This window comes from Capsicum annuum, chromosome 9 (genome assembly GCF_002878395.1).
Source record: "Capsicum annuum cultivar UCD-10X-F1 chromosome 9, UCD10Xv1.1, whole genome shotgun sequence".
NCBI classification, from domain to species: Eukaryota; Viridiplantae; Streptophyta; class Magnoliopsida; order Solanales; family Solanaceae; genus Capsicum; species Capsicum annuum.
The window spans coordinates 157038203-157057057 of record NC_061119.1 but is presented as its reverse complement, the minus strand read 5'-3'; the positions used below and the strand labels follow the sequence as shown (position 1 = coordinate 157057057).

Sequence of the window (18855 nt, the reverse complement as noted above, 5' to 3'; positions counted from 1 at the left end):
TAGTAATTGAAAATAATGAATATAAACAATGCATTCTAAAGCAGTAAGAAGAAGAGATGAAGAAAATATGATGGAATTGTGCCCGAAAAAACTATCAGACAGCGTCATTGAAACAGTTAAAAAGTTAGAAACAATTGTGAGAGCAATATAATGTCCCATTTTGTATCCTTGAGAAATAAGTGTCTCATTGAGTATTTTGTCTAAAATAGTGTGCCTTTTAAGCATTGGACTTACAAATATACCCCTTCTCCACACTTGTAACTTGTAATACATAGGATTTTCATCCAAACACTATATAGCTTTCACAGTTGAAACAACTTTCAATCAGTTCAATAAGTTAGAGAGTCAAATTCATAAATTGAAGGACCTTTTTTATCTGCGAAAAACTTGATTATAAGGATAACTCAAAGCAGGAAGAACAAGATGACGTCCAAGCTCATCTTGTTGAGAGTGATGAAATAATTGATGTTATAGCTATTTAGGCAAATTTTAATAGTCTAGGTGGATCTAACAACTAATAAAATTGATTGAGCGTCCTACATCAATAAAATGTTTGTCCATAACTTTGAATGTATTCATAAAGAATGTGTCTACGACTCTAGGTGAGTGACCTAGAGTTGGATAAATTAACTTTAATTGAAAATAATACTACATGCCTTCCACAATATTCTATACGTTCTCTCCCTCGTTTGAAAATAAATATATTGGGTTTTTGGTTGGGATTAATTTGTCTTTTCCTTTTTAACCAAAGCATGAGCACAAAATCGGTGATATTTAAGACATCAATTGAGACACTTTTGAGTAGTAGTAACTAAAATAAGAAATAGAGAACTTTTAATTCCACTATCAGTTGATTCTATGGAACTGGAACCCCTCTCCACTACAACAAGAAGGTAATGGGCTACATTACAATTGACACATATTTTCCTTGTATGCTTATTGCTAGTAGTTTCTTCACCCTAATACCTCCACTCTTCTATTTTACATGTCATTAGTGTTTCTTCTTCTTTTCCGGGAATTCCGATCAAAAATTCTATTAGGAGAAAAAGGAATCCAAGACCCAATTCCGCACAGAAATTAGATGCATTCCACCCTTATATTGAGTTAATGGTGAAAAACACATTCAAAATATTTTTTTTTGAGTTTCCTACCTCAATAATGAGGCATCAACTATTTATCAAAAACATACCTAACTATTAATTATTCCTTTTCCTATATGAAAGTTCACTTGGATGAGGGGTTGGGGGATGAGAGGTGGGTGGGGTGCGGGATGGGGGTGGAGGTGGGTGGTTGTGAGGGTGGGACTGGGGAGGAGATAATACCACTTGTTTTCTCTACATTCATTAAGGAAGTCATTTTCTTTATTTTCCAAGAGTTCTACGTGAGGTTTCAGGTTCAATTTCCAACAGATACAAACACTATGTGATTTCTTTCCATTTGTTCTAGTCTTGGTGGACAGAGTTAACTAGTACTTGTTGCTGGTGGGAGGTGGAGTTACCCCGTGAATTTAGTGGAGGTACGCGCAAAAAAGATCTTTTTTTTTAAAGAAAATATTTTTCAAAATTTTTGTCCAGCCAAACATGAGAAAATAGGAAAATATCTTATGGAAAAGGTTTTCCTCCATATCGAACACACTCATAATCTTTCAACCACCAAACTAATGTTTTCTATATTGGGGTATAGAATGCTTTTGCTTATGTTCTGTATGTGATGTCTGTCAGGCACAGATGTTCTGCTTGTTACAAGCAGTATAAGAAGAAGGATCATCTTCTTGCACATATGAAAACCTCTTGTCATTCTGTTCATGACCCTAAATGCGGTGTCTGTAACAAACATTGCAAGTCCTTTGAATCACTAAGGGAGCACATTGGTGGTCAGTTGTTGTGCTTAGACTATGAATGTGCTTTAGGTGTAAATGTTCTCTTTGCTATTCTCCCTAAATTTTATGTTCGCTGTAACATTTAGGTCCATTGTCCAAAGTGAATTGTTCAAGCATCTTTGCAGAAAGAGGCTGCATTTTGTGTCTGAAAATCTGCAGCAGCATGGATTCTCTCAATAAGCATAAAGAAATGTGTCATCTAACGACTCCTCGACCCATTGTGAGTTGATGAATTTTCTTTCTCAATGCATTCACAAGAATCAGTTACACTTAGGATACTCGAGATGTATGTTTAGTTGCTGGAATGTTTATATATAATTGTTGCAGGACACAGTGGAGCTTTATTCAGAATCCGAAATGGAAAGTTATGAAATTAGCAGCATAAGAAGTCGGGAAGCAGTTGCCATAGATTGTGAAATGGTTGGAGGGGGAAGTGATTGCTCACTAGACCTTTGCGCAAGGGTATGCCTGGTTAACGAAGATGAGAAGCTTATTTTCCACACTTACGTTCTACCTCAGATTCCTGTTACTAATTATAGGTATCTACTGGCAAATAAACATACCTGTTTACAGTGTCAGGTGACTGTTTTAGCATTACATCTTTTCATACTTCCTTATCATTGTGTGTCAGGTATGAAATTACTGGTATAACAGAGGAGAATCTACGAGATGCCATGCCTCTAAAGGAAGTCAGACAGATAATTCAGCAGATTCTTTACAATGGAGAGTCAATTGGTAGAGCAAGATTGGATGGTGGAAGAGCAAAAGTACTTGTGGGCCATAACCTTGATAAACACCTTGATTGCTTGAAGATGAATTATCCTGATCATCTTCTGAGGTAATTTTATTTTTATTTTTATTTTTTTCTTCCTAATAAATGAAAATCATATTCTCAGAACCTTATTTCCTGTATTTATGTCCATATCATATGCTTAGCCTGTATTATGTGTATTACACCATTCATTGTCATGCATTAACATGAATGGTTAAATTTTCCATAATTTCGACATAACATGCTTCTTTATGAGTACCTAGTTACCCGGTGGGATAGTGAAGGTGCGCACTATCTGGCTTGGACAACACCTTAGTAGAAAAGGAAAAAGAAAAAGAGAGTAGCTTAGTTGGCTATTGTTTTGTGGGTGGAACGTTTATGCTGAGGTCAAAGTAGATTTGTTCCTGAGATGACCTATTAACTCACTTAATCAGGTGCTAATGACAAGAAGCCTAGTAGTTTTTCGTCGCCTTGCTACATGTTTTCTAATTACTCCTTTAGACTTTAGGTAAGGCATAAAGTGGTCCTCTTTAACTCACTTAAAAATTTCTATACTTTTTTTGAGAAAGTAACATTTGTATATGTTGACCAAAACGACAAATGGGTTGTGCTGATACCATATTTACAAGGCAAAGAGAAGAACAAGTGATCAAACCCTAGTAGAATCCTACCATATCTATGATGACTCTTTGTCTTATATATAGATTTGCTTACACCATAGCAAAAAAGTTTAATGCAATTCAATTTGATCTTCTGTACAGAATTGCTAGTGTCTTCAAAACATCTGGAGTTCCCCTCTTTCTAATCTTTCCACCATATACAAGCTGGGACAATCCTCCATCTATCTTTGTCTATCGCTCCTGCCCCAGCCTCCTCCCAACTAAACAGAACCGCAGTTATCTTCCTATGCATTGTCCAAACTATGCATCAGAGACTGACAAAAATCTTCTATAATTGATCTGTTATCTTGCAATGTAAGAATAAATGGTTGATGGTCTCAACTTCTTCACCACACAAATAGCATCTTGAACAAAGAGAGGTTTGTTTCCTCCTACGGTTCTCTTGTGTCAAAAAAGATTCATGAGCTAATAGCCAGGTGAAACAAGATTCCTTGAAAGGGATCTTTACTTTCCAAATGTTTTTCAAGACCAGTGAGCTATCTGTTGATTCTCATGATTCAACAATTTGTAAGCTGAACTTACCTTAGAGAGTCTGTTACTTTCTTCTTTCCAGAATAAACAATCTGGCCCCTCCTGTACAACTTTGAAATCTTCCAGAAATTTGTACAAAGCAGTGATTGTTTCAACTTCCCAGTCATTTAAATTCCTTCGAAAGTGTGTTCCATCCATGTGAGGATCATGTATTTGCACACTTATTAGTCATCCAACTGGTGCCTTCACCCTTTTTAGCTCTGATTATATCACCTCAAAAGGATGCGGGCTCTTGTGGATACCTCCATAGCCATTTTAATTTGAGAGCTTTGCTAGCAATTTTAGATTCCTAGTACCTAATCCACTTGGCTTTCTGCCAAGTAGCACAGAACTCCACTTAACTAAATGGAAGACCTTTTTGTTCTTGTTTCCTTGCCATAAGAACCCCTTCAGGAATCTTAATTGGTCCTTTTCAGCATCACATAAAATTAAAGTAATCTTAATTTGTCCTCTTTAGCATCACAAAAATTAAAAGTATCATCTTGAAGGTGTGTGACTTCCATAGTAATATTTGTATTTATGGCCATCTCAAAACCTCTAAGCCACATATTGGAATTCACAATCTTAATCATGTCATTCATACCTTCCATGAGTAAAATGAAAAGAAAAGGAGGCGAAGGATCTCCTAGTCTTAGACCTCTCTGGGCTGGGAAGAAACCCTTAGGGATCCATTGATGAGCACTGAGAATTTGACAGTTGAAATTGAAAACTTCATCCATTTGATCCATTTTCCTTCAAAGCCCATACATGACAACACTTTCAACAAAAATCCCAGTTAACATGATCATATGCTTTTTCAATGTCCAATTTGCATAAAATTCTTGACTACTCTCGTTTGGTTTTGGAATCCACAACTTTACTGGATGCCTTACCTACCTACCTACCTACTTGATGTCATTATTTCCTCTTTCCCTCTTCCCGTTAATGTGGGGGAAAGAATTGATGCTCTTAAGAGGAATTTCTTTTGGGAACGTGTAGGACAAAAAGCCGGAGTGCCCCTTATGTCTACTACCAGTTCTTTCTTCCTACCGAACTATGACCCATCCTTAGGCGGCGTGTAAGCAAACTGTGCACGCTAAGAGAAGAGGAGAGATGTTCGCAATTACTACCACAAGAAAGCCACCCCCTATCTTCTAAAGGGGCCCCTCTCTTCGTTCATACCTTCTTGGCTTAGGCTTCCAACTGAACGACATGACCTTGCCGCCCCGCCACTAGCAGAAGCTAAGCGCTTGAAAAGCGCGCTAAGAAAGAATAGCCAAACCAACCCAGCTGGCTGGTCAATCTCAGAGATCTTATCGGCCGGCAAACCGGAGACGGACGACCACGGTCTCTGGCTATGGTGCGATTCCTGGCATATGTACACCACAATAGCTAAGGCAACCCCGTTCCAGCTCGCATTGTATTTGAAGTTGAGGATTTCGCTTCTGATGTAGTCAGTGAGAAGCTAAGTTCCATTTCAAGGCTTTGCTCCTGCCTTCGCTTCCAGGAGGAATTCTATCATCCATGGCGAAGATATCGTATAATAAGAAAAGGCTTACTTTTCAGAGTGATCTTTCTCGATTACGGAACGGAAAGGCTTGGTTAGTTCCTCGATTCATTCCGTGGCGCGAAATCCATCATTAGCAAAACAATTATTTGGTTATGCCATTTTGGGAAAAAGGAGGAAGATGACTTTAATCTTTTGTTTCGGAGAAATAAGTGGGAGAGAAGTAGAGTCCAGCAACATTGAGCCCTAAAATAGAGTTTCTATTCAAATCCCTACTCAACACGGTGCCTTAAGGAGAATCCGGTGCGCGTGATTGCTCGCCTATCACGAGTTTGACTTGCACTCTAAGCTGTTTTTTTGAGGAAGACCGGAGAGCAAGCGAAGGGGGCTAGGTTGTAATACAAAATCGTAACCATTGAGATAGATGAGCTACATGACTTTTATTAGCTCCTAGTGCAGCATATCTGAATTCACTATAGGGTTAAGAGTGACTTTCTTAGACTGCTGAATAACCTTCACTTTAGCAACTGTAGCAGCTCCTGTTCCTGCTGAAGCTCTATTTGCTGCTGCTGCAAAAATTCTTGTAGCTGTTCCTGCTAAACCAGTAGCTGCTTCTACGAATCAGTTACCCCCTAGCTCCAATCATTCCTAACAAAGCTCTTTCCCCTGGTCTTTTCAAAAACAGTCGAGGTGTAGTCGTAAGGGACTAAAACTTTGTAGTTCCTCTGAGGTGTCTGATGATGTTGAATAGATTGTGCTCCCGTCTTTCCCGCTGCCATCTTCGGTGTTGTTCAATATCTCGGCTGCTCAAGAAGTTTGACTAGTTGCTCCTCCGATCGAACTCCCACTCAAAATGGTTACTGGACAAGGATTGGTTGTCTTTCGAACATCGTATCTCGAGTACAAGCCAAGGAGCTCCTTAAAGCGTATTGTCCTTCCTCCTGTGAAAGAAAGAGGTTGATGCACCAAGCACGAAATCCTTAGTTCGCCCGCCACCACACGGGCCGATGTACTCTTATCGCTAACCCCGAGAGAGGCTATACTCTAAGAGAGAAGCTGACCTATGGATAAAAAGAAAGATGCAGGAAAGGAAAATGAAAGAAGAAATCCAAATTTGCTTTGGGAGTGTGAGATAGGTAGACGAGGAGTACGCAGCCGAACAACCGCTGGGGTTTCAGCATAGATAGCTGAACTAATCAGATGGGCCATCTTTCTTATCAAATAATTCAAAACCAATTGATCGGGAAAGGTCTTGTTCATGGTGGTAAGAGCGCACGTCGAGTTAGAGCAAAGGAAGGTCCTGTCAAGGCGGTCCGCTAACGCCTTATCTTCCTATTTATAAGGAGGAAAAAGGTTATCATTTAGTCAAATGGCACACATTAATTCTGGCTAAGAAAGATGGAGGGCTGGGTATAGAAATCTGAGAAAGCAGAACAGAAGTCTCTTGATGAAATGACTTTGGAGACTACCCGAGGAAGAGCATTCTGTATGGGGCATTGTGATTCAAGCTAAGTATGAAAAGGAAGGTTTTTGGAGGACAAAGAAAGTAAACACCACATATGGTACAAGCTTGTGTAGGTCAATCAGGAACTTGTGGCATGTATTCTTTGAAAGAACTAGTTTTAACGTGAAAGACGGCAAGAGGATCTTGTTCGGGGAAGATAATTGGCTAAGAAATGGAATTCTTAAGCAACTATTCCATGACATTTATATTTTAAATCAGCAACAAAATTCCACTTTACATGATGTGTGGTCAAGTCAAGGCTGGAACTTGACCTATAGAAGATTGATGCAAGGCTAGAAGGTGGAAGGATTGACAACTTTTTTTGCACACTAGACTAATGCAAGGGTCTAGAGGAAGGAGAAGATACCCTAAGATGGAAATGCTACCGCAAGGGCATTTTTACTTCAAGTTCTGCCTTTAAGGACATGAATCTGGGGTCTCACAGGTTAAGTTTTTTGCCTTGGAAGCGTATCTGGAGTAAAAATTTCCATATAAAGTAGCTATTTTCACTTGGTTGGTCGTGAAGGAAGCTGTTTTAATTCAGGAGAACCTAATGAAGAAGGGCAAACATTTGTTCTCAAGATGCTTTTTTGTGAACATAATGCAGAGACAATTAATCATCTGTTTCTTCACTGTAAAGTGGTCAGCCAGCTTTGGAATATATTTACTAGCTTCAGAGGCATAAGGTGGACAATGCTGGGAAGAACAAAGGAGGCACTAGCTAGCTGGAATTTTGAGGGTGGTGGTAGCACTAACAAAGACAGATGGAGATTCTCCCAGCAGTAATATGGTGGACCATTTGGAAATAGAGAAACTCCAAGTGTTTTGAAGGAAACAACAACTCTCTTCAAAAGTTAAAGATAAGCTACATTATAAGTCTTTGTTATTGGTGTAGCTCGGAGTATATAGATGACCCAGTTTCTATAGTAGACATCGTAGGATACTTGTAAGATGAGATAGGATTTAGTGTTAGTTTATTGTTTTTACTCTTTTGGAAGTAGATTCAACGATATAATTTTGGCTTCTAGCTTTTCAGCTGATGATTTATATATAGTCTGTTACCATTGTCAAAAAAAAAAAAAAATTGGCAATCAAGATAAAATCCATTGTTTGTCTTCCTTTGATAAAATTCATCTGATGAGTGTCCACCAACGTAGCAATTACCTTTTTCATTCTTTCTGGTAGAAATCTTGAGATTAGCTTATAGACACTGCCTATCAAGCATATAAACCTGAAATTTCTTAGTTCCTTTGTTGTTGTCTTCTTAGGAATTAAAGCTATATAGGTAGGCGTATCAAGGTGGAGGAGGTCAAGGGGGCTATTCGTAGGATGCGTCGGGGTAAGGCGACAGGGTTAGACGAGATTTCAGTGGATTTTTGGAAGAGCACTGGCGAGGTAGGTTTGGAGTGGTTGACAAGGTTGTTTAACATCATTTTTAAGGCGGCGAATATGCCTGAAACGTGGAGGTAGAGCACGATGATTCCATGGTATAAGAACAAGGGAGACATCCAGAGTTGCAAAAATTATAGAGGTATCAAGTTGTTAAGTCATATTATGAAGGTTTGGGAAAGGGTGGTAGAGTTGAGGCTGAGAAGGATAGTGACTATCTCTAAGAATCAGTTCGGTTTCATGCCAGGTCGTTCAACTACGGAGGCCATTCACATTGTAAGGAGATTAGTGGAGCAGTTTCGGGAGAGGAAGGACTTGCACATAGTGTTTATTGATCTTGAGAAGGCTTATGACAAAGTTCCCAGAGAGATTTTGTGGAGGTGCTTGGAGGTTAGTGGGGTGCCCGTGGCGTACACTAGGGCGATTCATGATATGTATGATGGCGCAAAGACTTGTGTGAGGACAGTAGGAGGTGATTAGAGCACTTTTCGGTTTTGATTGGTTTGCACCGGGGATCGACTCTTAACCCTTTTTTATTTGCCTTGGTGATGGATGTGTTGATGCGGCATATTCAAAGGGAGGTGCCTTGGTGTATGTTATTTGCTGATGGTGTGGTATTGATCGATGAGACTCGGGGAAGAGTTAATGATAAGTTGGAGATTTGGAGACAGACCCTTTGAGTCTAAAGGATTTCAGTTGAGCAGGATCTATACGGAGTACTTGGAGTGTAAGTTTAGTGATATGTCGCAGGAGGCTGACGTGGTTGTGAAGCTAGACTCTCAGGCCATTCAGAGGAGGGAGAGTTTCAAATATCTGGGTCTATGATTTAGGGCAATGACGAGATTGACGAGGATGTCACACATAGTATTGGGGCAGGGTGGTTGAAATAGAGGCTTGCTTTGGGAATTTTATGTGATAAGAAGTGCCCCTGAAGCTTAAAGGTAAGTTCTACAGAGTGGCAGTCCGACCGGCTATGTTTTATAGAGCGGAGTGTTGACCAGTTAAGAACTCCCACTTCCAGAATTTGAAGGTGGTGGAGATGAGGATGTTGCGATGGATGCGTGGCCATATCAGGAAAGATAGGGTGAGGAATGAGATTATTCGGGAGAAGGTGGGGGTGGCTTCGATGGAGGACAAGATGCGAGAAGTGCAGTTATGTTGGTTCTGGCACGTGATGAGGAGGGGCTCTGATGCCCCAGTGCGGAGGTCTGAGTCACTGGCTATGGATGATTTTAGGCGGGGTAGAGGTAGGCCGAAGAAATATTGGAGGGAGGTGACTAGGCATGATATGGAGTAGTTACAGCTGACAGAGGACATGACCCTTGATAGGAAGGTATGGAGGATACGAATTAGGGTAGAGGGTTAGGGGGTGGGAGCGTTCCTTTATTTGTGTTTGAAGTTTCTTGTTCGTGGATGTTGAGTGATGTCTATGTTTTCGGTTAGATAGTTTTTTAGTAGTATCTGGTGGTTGTTGTATTATATTGTGGATACCGGTGTTGGTTTATTTTGTATATTGTACTAGTCTATATGCATTTATGTTTTGTGATTTGCTATATTGTTATCGGTCCTAAGCCGGGGTCCTATCGAAAATAGCCTCTCTATTTCTTCGGAGGTAGTGGTATGGTCTTCGTATACTCTACCCTCCCCAGACCCCACTATGTGGGAATACATTAGATATGTTGTTGTTGTAGGTAGCATTATAGTGTTTCTCAAATCCCATGAGTGCGAAAATTGTGGAAAGTGTCCATGATATCCTACTTAGTACGTCCCAATATGATGAAAAACCCATTGTGTAGCTATTTGGGTCAGAGCTTTGTCCATGACATGCAATTTCAAAACTGCATACACCTCCTGTTCCTCAAAGTCAAAGTTACCTTGGAGAAATTCCTTTTGTATTCAAGAATGGATGGACAACTAGTAAGATTGTAAGTTGCTCTTCGTTCTTCAGTCTCAGTATATAGTTTTTGGTAAAAATTAATGATCTCTGTGAGAAATATAAGAGAAGAATATTATTGAATTATCGTTACTACATTATCACATTGAGACCCTATTTGTAGACACTGCATTCCAATTCTTTTCCTAGTAGCACAAAACATTACAATCATTTTTCAAGTAGGATTCAATATGCTATTCCTATTACTACTCATATTCTAACAATCCCCCGCAAGCTGGTGCATAGAAGACCTATGGACCAAGCTTGTTATGGATGTAATTAATACAAGGAATAGTGAGGGACTTTGTGAAGATATTTGCAAGAAAATAGATAAGGACTACTCTGGACGTCTGGGAGACCTCAATTGAATAGGAACAAACTGAAAAAGTGATCAAGTAGTAAACATCGTCGGAAAGTCTGTCACTGAAAAATTGCCGAAAACAGGTATAAAATATATGGATCATGTCGAAATCAAGAGATGAGTATATCTTGAACAAGAAAGTCACCGAAGAACTGGCCGGAACATGTTCACCTGTTGGATTATTAAATTTGATGGCTGAAAATTGGTCACAATCAGAGCAAAAATTATATGGATAGGGTCTGAATGATGGCACGACCCTACTGAGAAAGAGAATTATATAGGTAGGGTCGAAATAATGACACGAACCTACTGACAAAGAAAAATTATATGGGTAAGGTCGGAATGATGGCATAACCCTACACAAATCGGATCTGAGGAGTCACCGTAAAATCGTATGGAATCGTGCAAATCTATAGTCTTCGGAAAGATGCATGGTGCTATGTAACTCAAATATGAGAAAGTAGTTCGAAAAGATGCATGGTACTATGCAAATTAAATATGAGAAGTAGTTTGGAGAGATGCACGGTACTACGCAAATCTGATATGAGAAAGTAGTCACCGGATAGATTCACGATGATATGCAAATGAGATATGAGAAATAGTCATTGGAAAGATACATGGTGACCCAACTTTTGCTAGCATAATCATTGGCTAGACGGGAGGCATATATGGGTTATAGCCGTCCGCCGGCAGCGGAAGCTCTTTGATTCTCCACCAAGATCGTAGAGGCTCTGATACCATGTGAGAAATATTAGAGAAGAATATTATTGAATTATTGTAACCTAAGTTGCTCGAACTCTTCAAAGATGTCTATGGGTGCGTGTTGGATCCTCCAAAAATAATGTATTTTTGAAGGATCCGACATGGGTGCGGTAACATTTTTGGAGTGTCCGAGCAACTTAGATTGTAGCTACATTATTACATTGAGGCCCTATTTGTAGACACTACATTTCAATCCTTTTCCTAATAGAACAAAACATTACAATCCTTTTCCAAGTTGGATTCTATATGCTATTCCTGTTCCTTCTCATATTCTAACAATCTCCTTTTTGATTCTTACTGGCTCCTCCACTCATATTCTAACAATCTCCTTTTTGATTCTTACTGGCTCCTCCTCCGTTCCTCCTGTATCACCAATTGGTTTATATTGTTGCTTCTCGTGTGTGTATTGGCCACTTTGGGAAAGAAACTAGTGTTCTATCCCCTTCCTTAAGCCAAAGAGTCTGGAACTCTGCCTCCATGCTATTTCTTCATTTTTAATGTGTTCTTCATAATCCATCAAAAGAGAAGCCTTCTGAGCTGATTCCTCTTCTGTGAGAATTCTGTTCTCCTGCATAGCATTTATTGTAGCCAATTGGTTCAAAATCTGGTCCTTTTTGGATTCTCAAATTTCGTTGACTGCTTTTGCTCCATTCCTTTAGCTTGCCTTTAAGTGCTCTAAGTTTAACAGCTAGAATATAGTCAGGCTTGCCTGTAAATTCAAAAGAGGACCACCATTCTCTGACTCTGTCCACAAAGCCTTCAATAGTCAGCCACCAATTATCAAATTTGAAGTAGAACTTATTTTGCTCCCAAACAACTTACGGTAGTGAAACTGGGAAGTGATAAGAACCAAGCCTTTGTAGAAGGATTTGATGCATATTTCTGAATTTGTCAACCCACTCTTCAGATATTAGAATTCTATCAATTCTAGAAGCAATTCTGTGATCATCTCCCTTGAACCAGGTGAAAGTACCCACTTCCAGTTGAGGGTCCATCATACTCATATCCTCGATAAAATTTGAGAAGTCCTCCATAGCTAAGGATCTTCTCGTGCTATTCCTTTTTTCAGATGGGAACCTAGAGATATTGAAATCCCCACGAAATGACCCATGGACCATTAATTAGACCCCTTACTGCTCCTATCTCCTCCCGCAGATGTAACCTTTCATTTCTGCAGTTTGGTGCATACACCCCTGTTATGTGACACTCAAAATCTTGCACAAGGGCCACAAACTTGCATGCTGAAGTGTATGAACCAATCTGTAAGGATAGGCACACAAATCTCACCCATATTCCTCTGCTGAACTCTTGTAATTCCCCTTCTAGTGTTGTTGCTCGTAGACAAATGATTTCAGCATCCTGTTTGTGTACCAGGCTATTTACCAATCTTCTTTTATACCTATCATTCAACCCCCTGACATTCCATGAAACCAATTTTACCTTCATAGTAAATACTTTCCTCCCTTCCTCTATTCCTCTTCTCATCACACTTGAACTTGACATCATAGGATGTTAGCCCCTAAGTTCTTGAGCCCTTATAAGGTTCCTTCATAGTAAATACTTTCCTCCCTTCCTGCTATTCCTCTTCTCATCACACTTGAACTTGAAATCAAAGGATGGTAGCCCCTACGTTCTTGTGTGCCCTTTTAAGATCTCTTTACAGAAACCTCAGCCTCCATTCTCCGGGATTGACTGCAGCTGTCAATTTGCATTAGAAGTTCCATTGCTTCTTCCCCATGTCCTTGAAAATAAACCCAGACAGTCTGCCCAAATTTACCGAGTTTTGATGCACCCAAACTGTTACATCCATCTCCTTGTCTGTATTCTGTAAGCAGTTTTGTTGTTTTTGAATAGGTTCTACATATTCCATTACCCATTCCTCGAGCACTGTCTCTTCTTGTATAGCCAAAGAGCTTTGTTGCCTTCTCACCGTATGCTCTACCACCTCTTGTGCGTTGCCCACCACAGTGAAGGCCTTGTTATTGCTTTGCTTCAATCCTTGCATGTCTACCAAATTTGCACTGGGGTCAACCTCCCCCAGTTCTATAAAGTCTATCTGCCTTCAATCCCTCTTCTCTACCCCAGGCATCTTTAAAACAGAAGCAGTAAAATTTTCTATTTATTTTCCAACCCCTTAGGTTTTTCTGGGTATTCCTCGAAATGCTGGTAGTTTAATCCTTCCTCCTGTTGGGATCATCCAAATATTTACTCCACCTCAAGTACCATTAATCCCTCCAGAAGATAAATTTCTACCTCCTCCGCCGGAACTGGTTTTGAACTCCCACATTATCAACAAGTTAGAATCTCTAGACAGATAAAAGAATATAAAAATTAGAATCTTTGGGTATTTTGGTGCAGAATTTGGTTATATCATGATTTCAATATTATCAGTTATGTCCACTGCAATCATAGCATGAATTTGTATCTAAAGATAGTAGTAGGTCTTTTCTCGATTATTATTTTTTAAATTTTTTGGCCTAAGAGAGAATAACACTCTTTCCCAGATTTCTAATATTGAGAGCTTTTTTGTCTATTGAAAGAAAGGTAATGGTTGGAGCTATAATCGTTAGGTCTTTTTGTTACTTCTGGCCTAATTCATTCATTCACCATAAAAATTGTTTCTCTTCCTTAATTCTCTGCTTATCAATTAAGCTGCTGTCATTATTTTTCCATCATACTCCTTGTTAATTTCATTTTGTTTTGGGTCAGAATAACTCAGACTGCTATCTGTATCAATTGTCACTTATGTTTCACTTTTATGTTTGGTGAAACCTGTAAAAACCAATTCAAGACACTGGGGTCTAGTAAAATTTGAGTATACTTGCTAAAATCAATGTTAAAACCTCATAAATTTGTTAGCATATCAGTCAAAGCCGGAACCAATAAATTTGGTCTATTAAGTCTGTCAAGTTGGGTATATGTATGCCTTGGGAGGTCTTTTCTGCATGAGATGCATTCCTATGCATGGCTTGAAATATTCATGCCTTGCTTTTGTTCTATGCAGAGATACTGCAAAATACCGGCCCCTGATGAAGACCAACTTTGTCAGCCACTCTCTCAAATATCTAACCAAGACTTATCTAGGGCAAGTTACTTGCTCACCGTCACGTTTTTTACTTAGTTTTATCTGCTCTTGTATTTTTTTTGTCAAGTTTATCCATTATATTCCCACTGTGCATTGTACTTTGATGCCCCCCCTGCAAGTGAAAAAATGTTCAATCACAGTTGTTTTCTTGTTTACATGGAGCTTGAATGAGGCAATTCTGTGCAGAATTCTTGACCTCATAGTTATGTGGTTCAATTGTGTTTTAGTACTGGTTCTCCACTTCTGTGCTACACTGACTGAAACTTTTCACCCAACAGATATGATATCCAAGTTGGTTTCCATGATCCTTTCCAAAATTCTGTGTCTGTTATGCGGTTGTATAAGAGGATCCACTCACAAGACCACCCAATTGAAGGGACCAAGAGAGTAGTATCACATTCATCCCTAAGCTTTAGCAAAAGTTCTGATTCATGGAAATCCATGGCACACGAGAGAATGACACCAGATGAGCTCTTAGAGATATCCAGATCAAATTATAAGTGTTGGTGTCTTGATTCACGGGAATCCAATTGTTGAATATACATTTGATCTGAGAAAGCTTCCAACTCCAAGTGGCCGACACTAAAGCAAGAATGCATGATCTTATTTGTGGCATCTGCATGACTTCACATTTAATTAGGCCTCCGAGGCTGCTGCTGAAGGTTTTGTAGTTACTGAAGTGTATATGATTAGAACTGCATATTTTTCCTTGGTAAAAGCTTTAGTTTATCTGCCCTAATTTCCATTCTTGAAGGTCTCTTTGAGTTTGATGCTACAGCAAAAGGAGGAAGAATTGCTTGTTTTTGCTATTGCAATTTACATTCTCTAAAATGTGCAGAACGAAAATACATCTACGACATTGGATGATCGTTGAAGATGATCTTACTGAAAGCAGAATTAGTTAATGTCCTTAATTATTCTAGTAACAGAACTAATAGAGTTAGTATTAATGTTTGCTGCTGGTGTTTCTGTTAGGCAGTTAATATCTTTTCTGTTTTTAGCTTAGCTTTTCAAGGCACCATAGGAGACTGTATATACTAGTAATATTTTGTTAAATGAGAGAGCCTGTGGGTTCTCATTTTCTCATTCTCAGCATACTTGCTTCTCCTACATTTTTCTTGGCCTTGAACCCATGATCTATTACCATTGATCTCTCACCATAGCTGCTATTTCTTAGATCTTGAACCCCTTATAGCTGTTGAATGTGTTCCAACTATCCGGTTAAAGAGGAGGATAGTTACAACAGCATACTCAATATAATCTCACAAAGTGGAGTTTGGAGAAGGCAGAGTGTACGTAGACCTTACCTCTACATCTACCTCAAGTTCTCAGTGGTATAGGTTATTTCTGACAGAATCTCGGCTCAAGAAAAAATCGTCCAAAGTAACAGAAGTACAAGAAATATAGATAGTAACAAACCAACAGATAGTAACTAGGGAGAATGAAGTGTAGGTGACTCAAGTCTTAAGAATTGAGTGTGCGCGAAATTATTATTTGATGGATTAAGAAAGTTTGAGAATTGTACTCAAGTTTTTTTATGTTACACTTTGACCCAACATAAAACCCTAATAACTAACTTAAAATGGAGGGGAAAAAATGTGGGACCACAATTGCTCTTTTTCTTCGCTTAGATTGTTGTTGTTCATTGTTGCTGTTGCTTTCTTCTTCTTCTTCATTTGTCGTACCATTGTTGTTGTTACCGCTACTGCTACTACTGGATCAAAATTTTCGATCAAATTTTGTTAGTATATCACTAGACATTACTTCATAGCTGATTTTGGTAAGTAAAATTATGATTTTTAGTTGAATTTCTCATCTGGGTATATCTAGTACTGCTGTTTTTTCAATAATGGATAGAACTTGAAGCTGAATCCAACAGATAGGTCATCTGTTTCAACAGATGACTTATATGTTGCAACAGAACCTGAAGCTGAATCTAACATATGAGTCATCTATTGCAACAGGTGAGTCATCTGTTGGATTCATGTTACAACACTATAGAACCTGAAGCCGAATCCAATAGGTGAGTCATTTGTTGCAACAGATGACTCATCTGTTGGATTCATGTTATAGCACTAGGATAAAACCTAAAATTAAATTCCAACAAATGAGTTGCCTGTTGCAACAGATGACTCACATATTGCAGTAGATGACTCTCTGATTGACTGTATTAGGTACGAAATTTTAGTCCTAAGAGTTCTGTAGAAACGGGCTTAGAAAGGACGGTCCTATTCAACTTAGTTAATAAAGGCAGGTAGCACCCAAAGACTGACTTTCAAAAGTTAGCTATCTTAATCACGACATTCTTAAAGATTGGAGAGCCTACACGCTTACACTTCTGTTTCAAAAAGGTTGGTATTAGCATTAACACTCACTTAGGTGCTAAAATGTGTTGGAATCAATTTCAGGTTTTGTCCCAGTACTGTAACATGAATCCCAACAGATGAGTCATCTGTTGTAATAGATGGATCCATCTGTTGCAACAGATGACTCATCTGTTGGAATCAACTTCAGGTTTTGTCCTAGTACTGTAACATAAATCTCAATAGGTGAGTCATCTGTTATCTGTAATAGATAACTCATCTGTTGCAATAGATGACTCTTCTGTTGGAATTCATGTTACAGTACTGGGACAAAACCTGAAGCTTAATCCAAATGTCTCATCTGCTGCAACATTGATAATGATAATGCAGTGTATATAATTTTTTTTGTTGTATATACTATACTATCATTGTTAATTTTACTATAATATCATTATTAACCTTTTTAACAAATCCCTTTAGGTAACATTAATGAAGGGATCAATAACAATAGGGTTTGATTGTCATGGTGAATGGATTGAGAAGAACAATCAATATATTTGGCCTTGGAAAGATGGTGAAATATTAGAGACGATAGCAATGGCAATCCAAAGAGATGTTTTGTCTGATGATTTTGTAAACTTATCATCAGCTATTGTGGACTAAATTGTCAATTGAAAGATCTTGTCATCAGTTACATACACAACTCTTTTGAAAATCAGAGGGTTTTACCTTTTAAGATAATATTCAGGTTCGTTTGTGTGCTTATCTGAGTGATACAACTTGATCGATTTTAAGGGTGTACATGGTTGAAAAACTGATAGAGAATGAGAATCAGAATGTAGAACAAGAACAACAAGATATGTTTAATGATAAATTGAATGATATGGACATGAAATTTCATGAGAGTAGAGATGAAGCGAAGGTGAAGGAGGATCAAACACTTACGCTTGTTGTTGCGAGCAATACAGTGGACAATTCTCAATCAACTCAGTCGATCAATCTTCAAGATGATGAAATTGATTTTTACAAAGAAATGATATTCAAGAACAAGGAAGAACTAGTCACTTCATTGAATATTGCTTGCATGAAAATAAATTTCAGACTCAAGAAGGTGTTAATTCGCGTAATGTGTATTGTTTTAGATGTTCTCATCCGAAGTGCAACTGGTGGTTGAGGGTTGTGAATTCTTAAGTTCTGAAAGATTCATCAGTAGAACTTATGAAAAGTATCACACATGTAGTTCGGAGCATATTACGAGCCATAATTCGCACACCACTGCAAAGGTCATTGGTAAATACTTCAAAAATAGATTTCCTAATGGCAAAAATCCTTCTACAAGAGATATGGCCAATCAGCTCCGTACTGAATTAGGTTGTAAGGTGAGTTATTGGAAGATTTATAAGGGCATGAAGATTGCAAAGTCTTGATTAGGGGAACACATGAGCACGAGCATGCTGTGTTTGATGCCTACCATTATATGCTTGAGTCCATAAATCCCGAAAGTAAGTCGACATTGCAAGTAGATGAAAATAGAAGGTTCAAGTACTTTTTATAGCCTTTGGTGCTTGGATTTTTGGTTTTCAATGATTGAGAAAAGTCATAGCCGTCGATGGTACATTCTTGAGGAGCAAGTATAAAAGAGTTTTGTTATCGGCGATAGCACAGGATGCAGAGAATCACATCTTTCGGGTGGCTTTTGGGTAGTGGACAAGGAATGTGATGCCTTGTATCAATATTTGTTTGAACAAATGAGAAGCTGCGTAGATGATACCGATGAATTGTGTATAATTTACACATCTAAATATTCAAAAGATGATTTCAATTGTCTACCCTTCAGCTGTTGCATAAGACACTTTGGGAAAAATATTTGAAATAACTATCACAACTCAAAGATCGTGTTTCATTTTTATAAAGTAGCTAAAACGTATGATAGAGTTGAATTCTTTGATCATTTCAATCAAATAAGGGATATGGTACCCAAGGCAACAGAACATCTCAAACATGTTGAATTTGAGAGATGGAGCCAGGTATTTTTTCCGAAAAACATGTACATTATTATAAATTTAATATCTTTTTTGAGTTTATTGTAATACTATGTCGTACTAAATAATTTTCTTGTATATGTATAATATTATGACGTCAAACATAGCTGAATCGGTAAATGCAATGT

The 18855-nt window shown here is 38.5% G+C and overlaps 1 protein-coding gene across 3 annotated transcripts; it reads left to right on the top strand.

Moving 5' to 3' along the window:
* Nucleotides 1-653: 653 nt before the first annotated feature.
* Nucleotides 654-15477, top strand: LOC107842513 (RNA exonuclease 4). 3 transcript variants are annotated; one of them, XM_016686410.2, is made up of 8 exons: nucleotides 656-893; nucleotides 1447-1516; nucleotides 1722-1873; nucleotides 1966-2099; nucleotides 2207-2418; nucleotides 2511-2717; nucleotides 14302-14382; nucleotides 14661-15477. In XM_016686410.2, exons 3-8 carry the CDS (start codon nucleotides 1780-1782, stop codon nucleotides 14917-14919), a joined length of 987 nt encoding a protein of 328 aa, XP_016541896.1. In that variant the 5' UTR covers nucleotides 656-893; nucleotides 1447-1516; nucleotides 1722-1779; the 3' UTR covers nucleotides 14920-15477. The 3 variants fall into 3 exon arrangements, with proteins under 3 accessions (XP_016541894.1, XP_016541896.1, XP_016541895.1); XM_016686408.2 differs by lacking the exon at nucleotides 1447-1516 and having other exon boundaries at nucleotides 654-893; XM_016686409.2 differs by lacking the exons at nucleotides 1447-1516; nucleotides 14302-14382 and having other exon boundaries at nucleotides 658-893.
* Nucleotides 15478-18855: the final 3378 nt, after the last annotated feature.

Coding starts and splice junctions, on each gene's coding strand:
- LOC107842513 (XM_016686408.2), top strand. CDS start 859: ATGGAACTGGAACCCCTCTCCACTACAACAAGAAG. Junction 894..1,721: donor CTCTCCACTACAACAAGAAG/GTAATGGGCTAC, acceptor GATGTCTGTCAG/GCACAGATGTTCTGCTTGTT. Junction 14,383..14,660: donor CTAACCAAGACTTATCTAGG/GCAAGTTACTTG, acceptor TTCACCCAACAG/ATATGATATCCAAGTTGGTT.